Raw genomic sequence first — 15,557 nt, 5'->3', positions numbered from 1 at the left:
GCACTAAAAAGTGAGTCAATGTTTACGTATCGCAGAAGCTCGGACGGGTAAGGAAAAACACTTCCGCTGAGCACTTGGGACCTGCCGCCGCCCGGCTCCAGCCCCGGCTCCAGCCCCGGCCGGCCGCACAGTGCGGTCCTCACTCACGCCTGCCTTCCCCCGTCATCTCCTCTCTCTTTTGCCAGAAGATAAGCTTAAACTATCGCATTGCCGGTCTTTAATTATGTCTAAGAAATTCTTCCTTGAAGGGCTCGCTGACTGACACGAGGTAATGAAACTCTCCAGGGCAATGAGTTTCCTATAGTTTGGCATCCGAGCTGTTCACAGAGTCACTATGCACTGTAGTCACTGGAGATGCGCTAAGAAAACCCTTCAAATACTGAGGCGTTTATTGCATTTTTAAAATATCCACAATCTTAAATATCCTGTTTCCAATTTCCCCAGAATTCCTTCACAGCTCATTTCACATCGAATATTGAAATCGAGTTCTCACAATGTTACAGTTGAAAAGACCATTTAGGAACGACATTTGAGGAAAGAGAGGGTTTAAGGCAAGACATTCATTTGGAAAAGCTAATTTCCCTCCATCGGTCAGATGGACACCGTTATTTCCCCACCTCGCCACTGTCTCGGGGTGCACAGCGTACATTCAGCGACAGGGCACCCGGAGGAAGGACCCTGCGGCCAGACGCCGAGGTCCTGAGTGCCCACTGAGACCACGGAAATACCTTCTCTAAGGCGTGGCCCACGGGAACGTGGCGAGGGAGGGGGAGTATCACTCCATTTCCCATCGAGTACACAGGGACTTCCCTATCAGCAACTGTCCGACTCTCCCCCCCGCCCCCCCAACTTACTCTCTTTTCCAACGAACCCCACCCCCTGGAGAAGGCGCTAAGATCGGTGGCTGTGAACATACAGAACACAGCCCTCGGTTCCCGTCACTCCGCTCCCGATGGGTGTCTGGCGGCTTGTGCTGGACCCTGATTGCACACATTGTTTGTTGTTGTGGGAAAACTATTGTGTCCCCAGGAATTTTCGTCAAACTTTTTGGATCGCGACAGTTGCCTGTGTTCGTGTGGATCCTGTCCTCTCTGGGTCTTTTTCACGGGCAAGAACAACAATACTAAGAGGCCGGCAATGTGAAGGCAGTAAGACCAGGAGCTGAAAGAAAAGGGGAAGCAGTGATGAAACATGTGATCATGAGCCATCTGTCATAACTGCACATTTGTCCAAACGCCACCTGCCCTCCGCGTGTGTTTACCGACCACGCTGCCCTCTTACCCTCCCCGCCCCACCCTGAGTGACACCCCGCAGCGCGTGCGGGGTATTTATGAAGCTCCACAGAACGCCACGCGGGCTGTAAGCGTGAGCCTAGCCACCCTGTTGCATTCCTTTGTGAGGGTCGGGAGGCCATGGCTAAATACACCCAGGAACCTCAGGCCCACAGGACCCAGTGCTCAGCGGGCAGAGGAGGCAGGGCCAGTGCAGGCGGCTGCTGCTCGGCCTCTCCCGCTCGTTACTGTCCCCAGTCGAGCCACGTGCATCCTAATGACGTGAGTAATAGTCACACAACGTGGACGTTACTGTCACAAAATAAAGAAATGCCACGTGATCAAAACTATTAGAAACCTCATTCCCCGAGTGAAATATAAGCCAAAATGGGGCCTAACCTCCTCCTACAGCTAAAAGTTCAAGGGATTGTGAACCAAAAAACTAGGCGAAAATTCAAACAGCTCCATCTCATTCAAAAATACGCAACAAGTGGTTACGATGGAACTTTAGCAGCAGGAGTTTCTTAATGTTTCCTATACGGTTTTCATCACATCCAATTCAACCATTTTTGACCCCGGATTCTGTGCTGTCATTCTAAATGCCAAGATAATGCAGAATTTATGAAAGAATAAAGGTTTTGATCTCAAAGATATCACTAATGGAGAGGGTGGGGGAAGGGGAGGAGTTAGAGAAATAGAACATGAAATTCAAGACAGTAATTTCTACATTACAGCGATGACCAAGGACCGATGAAACATGACAGACAGAGTGAAACCAAAGCAGGTGAGTGGAAGAGGACTAATTTATGTCATTTTGATGAAAGGAAACAAGAGAAGGAAGGATTCCTTGCAAAGAACGGCGACACTTTCTGGTTCGCCGTTTGAGAGCCCGGAGGTTACCCGGCTGGTCGTTCTCCAATCAGACCCTCGACTGAGGGCTGAGCGGGGAAACGCTCTACCAAGCATCCGGAGACCATGTGCTTTTAGGCTAAAGTAACTGACGGTGCACTTAGCCGCAGGAAATGAGGCGACGGTGCCATTTTCCCGTGGTGCCCAAGAGCGAGGCGCCGTCTTTCACAAGCGGAGCCACCGCAGGGACAGGGCTGCCAGCAGCACTCACCTGTAGAACGCGAAGGACGGCCTGACGGAGAGCAGCACGAACGGCACCACCGTGTAACTCACGGCCACCTGGGTGGCTGCCCAGGTGACGACGTCGTACAGCAGTTTCCGCTGCGGGGACTTGAGGAAGTAATGTCGGAAGTTATTCCTCATCTGAAATAAAGGAGCGAGAGGATGGCTTCACTTTCAGCGCTGTTCGTGGGAGCGCACTGCCTCCCTCTACAGCCGCTCCGGGAGGTGGGTGCCCGCGCTCACACGCCGGCGGGTCTAGGGCGGCGCCACGGGAAAGCAGGCTCAGGAAACACGGTCCACACACGAGGAAAACACGGGGACGGGTGGGGAAGCTCACAGCAGATGTGTGAGTCTGGGCAAAGGGCATAATACAGGAGTTCTTTGCAACGGTTCTGTAGATTTTAGTTGTATTAAAGCTTAATAAAATTTTTAAGTTAAAAATAACATTGCCCAGCCCAGCCGGTGTGGCTCAGGGGTTGAGCGTCAACCTATGAACCAGGAGGTCATGGTTCAATTACCGGTCAGGGCACATGCGGGGTTGTGGGATCAATCCTCAGTAGGGGGCATGCAGGAGGCAGCTGATCCATGATTCTCTCTCATCACTGATGTTTTTCTCTCTCTCTCTACCTCTGGAACCAATGAAAATATATTTGAAACACACACACACACACACACACACACACACACACACAACCATTGCCTAGAGCTCTTTAAGTCATCTTTGGTAGACGACAGCATATAAATGAAGTGGAATCTATCTTCCATCTTTTCATTGTGTAACACTGTCACCATGGTAACCCTGACCCGAGACAGCCTCTTGCCCCTCGGCCTGTGTGCAGGACACAGAGCCTCCTGGAGAGAATGATGGCTCGCACACTGTTGTTTGCTAACGGAGCTGGAATTGCTTCTCTAAAAGGCAGTTTCTGCCCTGGCCAGCGCTCGCTTGGCCGGCGGCTCGCTTAATCGGAGCGACGTCCTGTACACCCAACGGTTTCAGGTTCGATTCCCAGTCAGGATGCAGGAGGCCACCAATCAATGTTTCTCTTTCACAGCGATGTTTCTCTCTCTCCCTTCCTTTCTCTCAAAAATCAATTAAAAAAAAAAACACCATACCCTTGGGTGAGGATTAAACAAAATCCCATGGGAAACAAAGCAGTTTTCTAAGAGCCACTGTTTTAATGGTTTTAGCTTCTAGGACATTTCAGGTTTGAAATGTGAAACCTTAAACATCCTTTTTTCTTTCACGTTCCCGCTCCTCCCGTCGGCTGTCACAGGCGTCGGCACCGGAACGGCGTCTGCCTGGGAATGGCTGGTGCGAAATCAGGCCCGTCCGCACCCCGCTCTCCCTCCCGACCAGGCTCCCAGGTGGCAGCTCCCAGGAACCTGGCTAAAAGGAGCCCACCCACCTGGCCTTACTGAACGTTCCCGGCTCCTTTAGAAAGTTCTCTAACGACCATGCCCACTGGTGGGTGCCTCCCGTGTGCCGGCTTCTCAGCCACACCAGGCGGAGCCCCGGGAGCCCTCGGCCATCTGCCTGCCCGCCCGCCCGCCCGCCGCTGGGCGGGCCCCAGGGCTGCCGTGGGTGGGGAAGGAACCCTGGCACTTACAGCTCGCGCCGCCAGAGTCATCAGCACCCCGGTCAGGAAGGTCAGGTAGTAGCCGGGGTACACCCCGTGCCAGATGGCGGACAGCACGAACGTCTGGACGGTGGGGTTCCAGGTGGTCCGTTCGTAACACACCCTAGGAACCCGCAGAGAGGTTAGCCTTGTCAAGCCCACAGCGGCCGTTCTTGTGTCCCCTGAGGAGGTCCAGGGGCCCGGGAAACAACCACGCGTCACCTCAGGCCACAGAGTGGTCATCCGTGACCTCAGGGACATGACGACTGTTAAGTGTCAGGTTTAGGGAGAGAAATGCAATTGCAGCTCTTGCTGGTCCAGCTGAGCTCAGAGGCCCTTCCTGGTGTCTGGGCGGAAGGACAGTCGCACAGGAAACCGCAGCCCCGATCAGAGTGCGGGTACTTGGCATGTTTGTCCTTCTCGTGAGCAGCCCAGACCTTCCTATTGAGCCGGGGGAGCTAGTCTGCCTGGGAGTGGGCGCTTCGTCTAGAACAGCGGTTCTCAACCTTCTGGCCCTTTAAAAGCAGTTCCTCATGCTGTGACCCAACCATAACATTATTTTCGTTGCTACTGTCATGTTGCTACTGTGATGAATCGTCATGTAAATATCTGATGTGCAGGATGGTCTGAGGCGACCCCTGTGAAAGGGTCGTTCGACCGCCAAAGGGGTCGCAACCCACAGGTTGAGAACCGCTGGTCTAGAAGTTTCTTGTAGCTGCCCGGAGAACTCAACTTGCATGAAAAGAAGACGCACCTAAGGCAGCAAGCTCAACACTTAACAGAAGCAGCAGCAGATCCGCTGGCGACCTGCGCGGCCCCGGGAGACAGCAAGGCAGGCGGGAGCGGTGATGATACACGGGGGCACCGCGGGGAGAGGGACACGCGGCCCGTCTGAAAGTCGAGGCGCGGATGCCGAGGCGGCACGGGCGGCTCATCAGGGAAGTCCAGCGCAGGGCGCTGTCCCCCGGGGTGTCTGAGCATCTTCCTGATGTCATCTTCCGGGACTGTCCCTCCGCCTGAGCTGCCCGGCCTCCCCGTCCGCCTGACGGCCTCCTGCTGGTCGTCAAGGTCAGCGCGAGCCCTGCCTCCCGCTCTGGGCCTCTCCACCCGGTCCCTGCCCTTCTCTCCTTCTCGCTGCCGGGAGCAGCAGGTGTGGACGGCTCTGCGGTGTCTCCAACAAGACGGTGAGCCCTGCCCCAGTAGTTAGAGCATCAGCCCACGAACCGAAGGGTCACGGGTTCGATTCCGGCCAAGGGCACGTACCTGGGTTGCACGTTCAATCCCTGGGCCCCCGTGGGGTGAGTGGGAGAGTCAACCAACCAATTGATGTGTCTCTCTCTTCTCTCTTCCCTTCCCTTCCACTCTCTCTAAAATCAACTGAGCCCAGTTGGCGTGGCTCATTGCCTGAGTGTCGACTATGATCAAGGAGGTCAGGGTTCGATTCCCGGTCAGGGCACAGGCCCAGGTTTCAGGCTTGATCCCCAGAGTGGGACGTGCAGGAGGCAGCCGATCCATAATTCTCTCTCATCATTCATGTTTCTCTCTCTCTCCCTCTCCCTTCCTCTCTGAAATCAATCATAAAAAGATATTCTCTTTAAAAAAAAAATCAATGGAAAAACAATATCCAAAACGACCGCGAGGCCTGCAGGGCTGTCCTGGGCCCGACGTGGGAAGACCCCGGCTGGTGCTGGGAAGTCTAGGGCGCACGCTCGGCGCCTGTACAGTCACGTGTTCCGTTGGGCCAGCTCCCAGTGAATGAGCAGGAGGACCTGGCCTGGCCTTGGCAGGGGCCCTCACGGGCGGAGGGGAGGGCAGGGCCAGCGGCCTCCCGGCCTGGCCCCGCAGGGGTAACAGCACTTCCGGTGTCACCAGGCCGCGTGTCCCTCGCACGCCGTTCACTAACCCGGGGCCGGCTCAGCGAAGCCCGACCTCGCGGGGCGGAGGGCAGCGTGGGAGGGAACGTACCTTTTGAGCCACAGCGCCGTCTGGATGTTCCAGTTATCGAGAAACATCTTGAAGCTGGTTGACCCCTGAAAAACAGAGCGAAGGGATGACGTTCGGAAGGTGGGTAGCAAGGCCTTGTGCTAAAGGTAAGGGGGCTTGGCAGGGACGGGAGTGTCCTGGCGTCGTTCCTGCGCGCGCTCTTCTGACTCAGAGACGGGGGCTCAAGGGAGCGTGTGTGGCGTGGGGCACCCCCCCCAGCTCAGCGGGCTCTCGCCCTCTTCTCCTGCCTGTGAGCATTCGGGGGGCCGGGGCGGTCAGGCATTATCCCCCAGAAAGTCCCGATGCTCAAGCAAAGGGCTCGGGCTCTCTCCCGAGGATGGAGGTGCTCTAAGGCCCCCGGCTATGCTCCCTGGCGCCGCGCCCTGCAGCCACCCCTCCCGGCTCCTGGAACGCTGGCCCCGCCGGGCACCCCCGCAGGAGTGGGCTGCCACCATCCGCCCGCCTCCAGCCCCTCGCAGAGCTTCTCCCGGAGCTTCCCTCACGTCGGAGGGAGCCTCAGTCCTGGCTCGATGTGAGAAGGTGTATTATTATTAAAAATCCTCCACCACGCCCTGGCCGGTGTGGCTCAGTGGACAGAGCATCAGCCTGGGGACTGACGGGCCCCGGGTTCGATTCCGGTCAAGGGCACATGCCCGGGTTGCTGGTTCAACCCCCAGTAGGGGGCGTGCAGGAGGCAGTCAATGAATGCGTCTGTCTCATCATGGATGTTTCTATCTCTCTCTCCCTTTCCCTTCCTTTCTGAAGTCAATAAAAATACTTTTTTAAAAAAAAACACAAAAAACCTTCGACACCACTCTTGGGCATCACCTCATAACGCTATGAAAGCAAACTATGGTTCTTTGAGTGTCACATGGCAACTAACGTCTCCGTGAGGTACCAACCTCTATTTGCTGAATCCTCAAGTTGGAAATCAAGTCCCAGCGAGCTTCCCCGTGTCTGTCGTAGCCTCTGAACCCGAAGCCAGCAGCATTGTTAATTGCGTCGGCTGCGGTGAATAAGCAGGGGGCGGGGTATGAAGAACCTGTGCCCCCCCCACCCCCCCCCGCCGCGCCCCCCAGAAGGGCCTGCCATCGGACATGTCATCTCTTATTCTCAACCAGGAAAAGCAGGGCCATGCCCATTTCCGTCTAACACGATGGGCCTTGGTCCCGTTTTAGGGTCTCTGAACCCTTTCTGGGACACATCCTCACGGAGTGGGTATGAGCGGTAGGGCTCCTGTCTTCTACATGAGCAGCCCTCCTGTTCTCACGGGCTTCCCCTCTATGCCCTCCAGGGGGCACTCCCCCGGCTGCATAGGGTGTAAGATACACGTCCGCACACTAACAGGAGACCCGTCCACATGCTACTCACCTAACGTCCATGCAAAATAGTATTTGGGTCTGGCAGCCAAGAGAGAGACATACAAGTAGAGAACCTTCGTCGGCCACGAGGCTGTCGCTTGAAAATGCGCGTCGATGTTGTACTCCACGGGGAGTGCGTTCGAGACGGTCAGGTGGACCAGTAAGGACAGCCCACAGACCACCAGCTTCTGCACCACGGCCGCCTGCACAGAGAGACGGGCATCATCGCTGACCCCCCCACTGTGGGGCGTCACCCCCTAACCCACCCCCTCTGTGGGGGTCACCCCCTAACCCACCCCCTCCGTGGGGCGTCACCCCCCAACCCACCCCCTCTGAGAGCGTCACCCCCTAACCCACCCCCTCCGTGGGGCGTCACCCCCCAACCCACCCCCTTCCGTGGGGTGTCACCCCCTAACCCACCCCCTCTGAGGGCGTCACCCCCTAACCCACCCCCTCTGAGGGCGTCACCCCCTAACCCACCCACTTCCGTGGGGTGTCACCCCCTAACCCACCCCCTCTGAGGGCGTCACCCCCTAACCCACCCCCTTCCGTGGGGCGTCACCCCCTAACCCACCTCCTCTGTGGACATCACCCCCTCACCCACCTCCTCTGTGGGCGTCACCCCCTAACCCACCCCCTCTGTGGGGGTCACGGCCTAACCCCGCCCCCCCCCCCCCCCCCCCCGGTACCCTGTTCACTGTCTCCTATGCAGTGAGGCCTGAGAGGCTGAGAGGCCGCCGAGAGACAGAAAATGGTCCATGGGAGAGGCCTGGACACACTGATGTCCAATCTGATACTCAACCCAGTTCGATCCAGAATTTCTCAGCAAAAATGCCAGTAACACAAAGTATGGAGACTGAAGCCCCTTTTTGGTCTAAAATACAATGAGCTGCACAGTGGGCCACGATTCTCCACGCTCGCTCTGTCTACAATAACTTGGGGTGGGGGGGCTGGCCCTTTGCTCCAAGCCCCACGTTCTGAGAAACACACGCACCCCCTTTTACTGTCACAGACTTTCTGAGCAACTTCTGGGATTTTCATTTTTTTTTATATATATTTTTATTGGTGTCAGAGAGGAAGGGAGAGGGAGAGAGAAACATCAATGATGAGAGAACCATGGATTGGCTGCCTCCTGCACGCCCCCCACTCGGGATGGAGCCTGAAACTGGGCCTGTGCCCTGACCAGGACTCGAACCCTGACCTCCTGGTTCCTAGGTCGGCGCTCAGCCCCTGAGCCACGCCGGCCGGGCCCGTGGGACTCTCAGATCCCACCAGGCCAATCCCGCAGAGAGCCGCCGACACAAAGCCCAGCCCTGCCTGACCAGGAGGCGGCACCCCGGCGGGCCAGGTGCCCCGCAGCGCAGAGAGCGCGGAGGTGCCGCACAGCCCGCAGGGGCCAGGAGGGCACCGGCCGCGGGAGGGGGAAGGGCGCGGGGCCCGCGACAGCGCCTGGCACTGGGCCGTGCTGTCGAAGTGCTGGCGGTCGCTCTTCCGTCGCTGGGATGGGAAAGGGCTGTGGAAGAGGTGCTGCTGGAAGGAGGCTTTCAGAGAGGCAGGAGATGCCACCGGGCGGGGGGGGGGGGGAGCACGCGGAATTTGCTGAAACACGCAGCCTCAGGGGGGACCCCGGGCAGTTAGGGCGGCTCCTGGAAGACTCCACACCTCGCTCGAAAGCGTTGTTCTCACGTAGGGACAGGCAGTTTCCTGAGTTACCTCTTTCTCTTCTATCATGATTCGTTCCACCAAGCATCTCCCCCAGGTCCTGGGCGAAGACCCATTTCTCTTGCAAAATAGATTTTTTAAGAAAGAGGCAAAGGGGGGAGAAAGAGATTTTTTGTCGTTCCACTTATTGTGCATTCAATGGTTGATTCCTGTATACGCCCTGCCTGGCAGCGATGAACCCGCACCTTGATGAATCAGGACGATGCTCTAACCAACTGAGCTACCTGGCCAGGGATAGCAAAATACTTCAAAGAAACAGATGGGTCAATTCAAAACTTGAAAACGTTCGGCCCTAACCAGTTTGGCTCAGTGGATAGAGCGTCGGCCTGTGGACTGAAGGGTCCCAGGTTCGATTCTGGTCAAGGAGGGCACAGGCCCAGGTTGCAGGCTCGATCCCCAGTGGGGGGCGTGCAGGAGGCAGCCGATCCATGACTCTCTCTCATCACTGATGTTTCTCTTTCTCTCCCACTCCCTTCCTCTCTGAAGTAAAAAAAAAAAAAGCATTTAAATAAACCCCAAACTTGAAAACATTCGTATCTTTAAATGAACAGGACCCCTCCGCACGCGCGACGGGCCCGGAGACCCCAGCTCTCACATTTGGGGACGGCTCCGCTCCTCCGCAGGGGGGCGCTTCTCGGCCGTCCTCGCCCGACCGCGTCACGTGGTGTGACCTGCCTTCGATGAAGGTGACGTAGTCCTTGTAGGAGCAGAGGGGCCCGGCCAGGATGCCCATGAAGTTGCAGTTGTAGCTCAGATACTCCAGGAGGCTGGGCATGCGCCTGCAAGTCAGAGACGGCCGCCGTGAGACCGACAGGCGCGAGCTGAGACTCAGCGAGAACCGCCGTCCCCCACCCGCCGCCCCCGCCGCCTCCGGCCCGGAGCGGGCTTCCCACGCCACGCGCTCCGCGGCGAGAGCCAAGAGGGCAGGGTGTGCCCATGCTCAGCCGTTTTCAACGAAAGAGTTTGCATACAGATCGTTAGGAGCAACCACGCAGGGCTCCTACGTGATTCTTCACAAGAAAACACACCTGAATGGATGAGACCTGGCAGAGAGCATGCCGGTCAGTCATCCGCTCATGTAAGACGTCCGTGTGGCCCGGCCGGCGTGGCTCGGGGGCTGAGCGCTGACCTATGAGCCAGGAGGTCACAGTTCGATTCCCGGTCAGGGCACAGGCCCGGGTTGCAGGCTCCATCCCCAGTGTGGGGCGTGCAGGAGGCAGCCTTTCCATGATTCTCTCTCATTGATGCTTCTCTCTCCCTCTCCCTTCCTCTCTGACATCAATAAAAACGTATTAAAAAAAGAAAAAAAAAAACAACAAGCAGAGAGAAAACAGAGGTCCCTGCCCACCTGCCACCAGCTGGGCCACCGCTTAACCGGACTCCTGTCAGGTCTCTTACAATCGTCCACATTGCAAAGTGTTTTTAGGGATTTTCTCTTGAGAGCTCACAGCTGCCGGGAGCACACCGCTCTCAGCAGATTTCCCCCCGCAGCTCCCTCTGCTGCGTGCGGAGGCAGCATGCTCCCGGCCTCCGGCCCGGCCCCCCCTCCCCGCAGCCGCGCTCACAAAGGGGCGCCTTGTGCGTCCACAACAGAGCCCCCTTGTCGCTGCCAGCTTGTCCAAGCGCAGCTCCGTCTCACCCGTCACGCTATGTATCGCTATGCGCGAGGACGGGAGATAACGCTGAGCCATGAAATCCGCTGGAATAATTTCTGGCTCAACTGTCATTTCAAACAAACCGTTTCGGGGGCTGCAGTGGGCCACTGTTATTTGCTGCTGGAATGAGAACCACGTGTGATCGTGTTCTGTTCACTGATGATGTTAAACGAGTCTGTCTTTCATTCCATCGGCATTTCCCTGACAGGACAGTGTGGCCCCAGGCTGCGCTCCTCTATCTCCGCGCTCCTGAGGTTGGTGGCGGTAATTCTCTGTTGTTGGGGACTGTCCTGAGCCCATAGAATGTTCAACAGCAGATGGGCCTCTCCCATTCCGTGCCAGCAGCACCCCCCCCCACCCCCGCCACATGTGACAACAAAAACGTCTCCAGGCATCGTCACGTGTCTTCTGGGGGCACAATCGCCCCCAGGGGTGACCTGCTAAGCAGGAGACGAGGATCAAACGATGAACAAGACCAAGTTCTTCCCCATGGAGCTCACGTTCGGGTCGGCAGGGGAACAATCAAAATAAACATCGACCCTCAGACAATGACACAGCCGGTGAGAGAAACAGGCGGCCAGGGCTCGAGTGTGATGCAGGGAAGGGAGGCGCGATCCTGATGGAGAGCCGGGCCTGTGCGGTGACGTGCACTGAGCTGAGCGAGGGAGAGCGGTGGCTACTGGCGCTTTCCCGGCCTTACGCGCGGGGATCAGAAGTTTCCTAGTTTATTCTCGATTCTCAATTCGCTGGAGGTTTTGTGTCAGGGGAGGGACGATAGAATTCAAAACACATTAAAAGGATCTCTGGCACCTGGCCAGTGTGGCTCAGTGGTTGGGTGTCGACCTATGAATCAAGGCACATGCCTAGATTTTGGCTCAATCCCCAGTAGGGAGTGTGCAGGAGCCGATCAGTGAGTCTCTCTCATCATTGATCCCTGGTGTTTCTATCTCTCTCTCCCTTTCTCTCTGAAATCAATAAAAATAAACATAAAAATTTAAACAAGGATCTCTGCCTATGGGTGGAAAGGACTGCCCAGGGCAGGAGAGAGCCTGGAGCCCAGCGGGGGAGCTATTACAGCAGACACCGTAGGAAATGGCGCTGGGCTGGGGGGCCTCAGTGGGAAAGGTGAAGGGTCAGTCAGGTTAGAGAGGGTAAGATTCAAGGTCAGCCTAGAGGGAGATTTCACAGAAATCGTTCACTGGACTTGCTGACGTGAATTTGCAATAGGAAAAAGGGGGTTTGCCTGAGTGTTTGCCCTAAGTCACTAGTGATAAAGGGCACCGTGATTTTTAATTTGGGGTGACCAATTCAACATGCATCCAACCAGCAAGACGGGGTGTCTTTCCACTCCCACAGTTCAGAGTGGAGAGCGTAGTCTTCCCGGGGCTGGGTGTCTGCCAGGCGGCGGTGGGAGACAGATGGATGGGAGCTGGGAATCCGCTGCTCAGCGGCCCCTGAGACAGACCAAGGCCCCGCGGGGATCACAGGACCCGGATCAGTGAACCTCTCATCCGCTGAGTTCACTCAAGTGCACGTCTACCGACTATAAATCTAACTGCAGAGGCTGTGAAGGCAGGACATTTTAAAGGCGGGGAGATGCAAGGAGACATCGCCCGGGGCGGAAGGCGAGCACCGGGGTGGGTCTGCCTACGCCCTCAACCGTCGTCTCGTTCTCGGGCAGCCGTGCGCCTGTTCGTTCTAGATTTTCAGGACACAGGTGCCTCAGATGTAAAACACGCATCTGATCTCTAATTGGATTATTTTAAGGAAGATCCTTCCAAAAGGTGAGCTATTCCTTAAGCTCGTCAACAGAGCGCCCATAACCAGTGACGCAGAAGTTGATCCAGCGAATTCCTCAGGTAAAGATGAGACTGTCTTACCGGGTCGCCATTGTCTGAAAACAGGGCCTCCACGCGCCGTGTTAACGCAGTACATCTTGCCCAGCACCTGCGTCAAGCTATCGGCCTGCACGGGGCCGCTGCAATGATTGCTCATCATCACTACAGGGCAGGCACGAGGGCCAGCGCTCTCCCTGGCTTCAGGGGTCTCATGGGAGAGATGGAGAATTTGGCAGATGGCCTCATGGTACCGGGAGGTGCATGCCGGGTGGCGATCCCGCCAAGGGATGCCTGTACACAGGAGGGAAGCCTCGCCGAGGCGGCAGGACGTGGTGGAGGGGTGTGCAGAGGGAGAAAGTTGGGTTTTCGTGAAGGAAGTACCTCCAGCATGACAAGTCGGCCGTGGCCAGGAGAGTAGTGTGTGTCCCAGGCAGAGACAGCGGGAAGCAGGCGGGACACAATTAAGAGGCACGCACCTTACAGCCAAGTCTCTCTGTGACGGAGTGAGGTCTTCGTCCTTCCGAAACATCCCTGAGAAACAGAAACAGGCTCTCTCACCAACTGGGATTTCTCCAAAGGAAAGAACGGTGCGCTTCCCCTTCACACTCGCATCACTTTTCTCACGCGAAATGCACGCTACAATCCCAGCCGCGGTATAGTCGGCTCCTTCCTCGCCCTTTGCCACACAAGCTCCAGCCTGTCAAAGGCCCATGGCGGGCCTAGGGCTGTATGAGGTGAACGCACACATCAGGGAACTAACTTGGCTCTTCTTTAGAGAAAATCATTACTAAGAAATCCCCCAGAGCTAACATGTTTCCTAGCAAACTTGTCAGAAGGGGCATGAAAACGTTTCTGTCGTTGGATGGCTTACGTGGCCACCATCAGTGCTACGGGAGGAATGACTTCCTCACCCCCACACGACTCTGATGAAAGAGAATGACTGTCTACCATCGTCTCCCGCTTACCTTCCCCCCAAACAGAAGGATGTTGTTATGATTACACGTCAACCTACTAGATCCTAAACCCAATTTAAAGGCCAAAGGAGGACTAAATTAAGAGGCAAACAACACTTTTTAAAAATATGTGTAGCCTGGTGGATATGGCTCAGTGGTGGAGCATCGACCTATGAACCAGGAGGTCACGGTTCGATTCCTGGTCAGGGCGTAGGCCCGGGTTGCAGTCTCCATCCCAGTGTGGGGTGTGCAGGAGGCAGCCGATCCATGATTCTCTCTCATCATGGATGTTTCTCTCTCTCTCCCTCTCCCTTCCTTTCTGAATTCAATAATAATATATTTAAAAAAAACATATATTGATAGGTCTTCCCCAGCAGGGACACAGGATAGGTGACACACACAGTGGGGCTGACACCCACCTGTGAACTCATAAGTTCTTATACTAAGAGCACGTGTGTGTGAGTATAAGGGAGAGAGGGCGGGGGAAAATATTCAAAATGTAATACAAATGTAGCACAGAGGGGAAGCAGAAATGAATAAAACTTTATTTAGACCAAATATCTATTTGCTTTATATTCTAAATTGCCACTAATGTGGGTCACATGATGGACTCACACTATTTTACTTTGCTTTTGTCACTGAACTGAAGGCAAAATTAAGATAAAATACTGAAGGAGAACCCGCTGACTTTAATAACCATAGGTAGGCAGAGTTCAGGATTTGTTTTCCCTGCCTTACCACCAGCCCTTTCTAATCAAGAGCAGAAAGTGATGGTCGTATCTCAAGCAAGAGACGAACTGAATATGACGTCTTCCACTGAGGAAAGTGAATTTCTAATTCTTACCGTCATGAATTTCATAAGCCAAGCTCGTGATCTTCTGGGTCATTATCATCATTGGGCTGTGACAAAGTAAAGAATAAATACGTTAAAAGGGCATATTTAAAATAATAATTACGATATAGGAAAAGGGGTTTATTTTGATTATACGACTACGAAATTGTGTATGTTTTTTAACATCAATAAAGACCTTCGGGGAGAGAAGTGGGGGCTGCTGTGTTTGTGGAGGTGCAGGGAACCTGGGCCTCGATTTACAAAGCGAACAGGACAAGCTCGTCCACGGAAAAAGGTCACGTGGGAGCAGGGCTGCAGGCTCGATCAGGTGGGAGTCACGGGGAGCAGGGCCACTGTGCCTGAGGACGGGAGGCCAGAGGGAGAGGACCGCACAGGCTTGAGACCGCCCGCCACCTGGCCTTGACCGAGCCCTTTTTCAGAATCCCAGCTGCCTGTCGCCTCGGGGGTACACCTCAAGGTGGAAAGGGAGCTGCTGGGAGAAGGGGAGTGGGCACCACATTGAAGGAGATCGGGTAAGAAACGCAGAATGAAACAGGACGGAAACGGGAGAGAGAAGGATGCTGCCCACCTCCCACCCCCGTCCTGGGAGCCAGGCCCCAGGGGGTGGCCCGTCAAAGACGCCCCAGAGACAGCGCGGGGCAGGGAAGGAAGACGAACATCACGCTGCCAGTAAGACAACGGCTCTATGTCCCCCATTTCCCCATCTCTAACGGATGGAGAACTTGGAAAGGAAAAGTAAGTCTACGTGGGAAAGCCAGCAGGATCCATTTTGGCCCTGCAGCTGTCGCACTGGCAGCCAGGCAGACGGCCCGAGAACAAGTCGCCACGGCTTGTGTAGTCATCGTTTGGGGATTCCAGTCAAACCAGGAAGCCCTGTGGGCTGCAGGTAGGACGCAGGCCGCCCCCGGCAGGTCCCGGGAAGGACCCCAGCCCGGCGGGGCCCGCCCTGCCCTCCTCTACCTGCCCCCTGCTCGGACCGGAGGCTGGTCAGCAGCCACTGTCCACTGGGACACCTGGTCCCTGCCAGCAGGTCCTGGAAACATGGCTCCTGATGTTTGGTTCTGCCCAAAATGTCCATGAAGATGTGGTCCACGCTGACCCGACTACCTGGCCCACCTGCCTAACGCCAGAGCCATGACCGCCAGGCTGGAGGGGGAGGCTTATGCCGGCAATG

The 15,557-nt window shown here is 55.9% G+C and overlaps 1 protein-coding gene across 3 annotated transcripts in view; it reads right to left on the bottom strand.

Moving 5' to 3' along the window:
• Positions 1-367: 367 nt before the first annotated feature.
• MBOAT2 (membrane bound O-acyltransferase domain containing 2) overlaps positions 368-15,557 on the bottom strand; it is a 58,054-nt gene continuing 42,864 nt past the window's right edge. For all 3 annotated transcript variants that reach the window (XM_059660591.1, XM_059660590.1, XM_059660592.1), the window contains 9 exons: positions 14,375-14,430; positions 13,054-13,108; positions 9,680-9,863; positions 7,373-7,565; positions 6,904-7,007; positions 5,984-6,048; positions 4,010-4,142; positions 2,392-2,543; positions 368-1,161 (listed from right to left, as the gene is read on the bottom strand). In XM_059660591.1, the coding sequence (XP_059516574.1) occupies positions 939-1,161; positions 2,392-2,543; positions 4,010-4,142; positions 5,984-6,048; positions 6,904-7,007; positions 7,373-7,565; positions 9,680-9,863; positions 13,054-13,108; positions 14,375-14,430 (1,165 nt within the window). In that variant the 3' untranslated portion in view covers positions 368-938. The remainder of the gene's footprint in view (positions 1,162-2,391; positions 2,544-4,009; positions 4,143-5,983; positions 6,049-6,903; positions 7,008-7,372; positions 7,566-9,679; positions 9,864-13,053; positions 13,109-14,374; positions 14,431-15,557) is intronic.

The sequence above is a fragment of the Myotis daubentonii genome, chromosome 12 (assembly GCF_963259705.1).
Source record: "Myotis daubentonii chromosome 12, mMyoDau2.1, whole genome shotgun sequence".
Lineage (NCBI taxonomy): Eukaryota > Metazoa > Chordata > Mammalia > Chiroptera > Vespertilionidae > Myotis > Myotis daubentonii.
The sequence above is the reverse complement of the archived record's forward strand: the minus strand, read 5'-3'. Positions and strand labels throughout refer to the sequence as shown.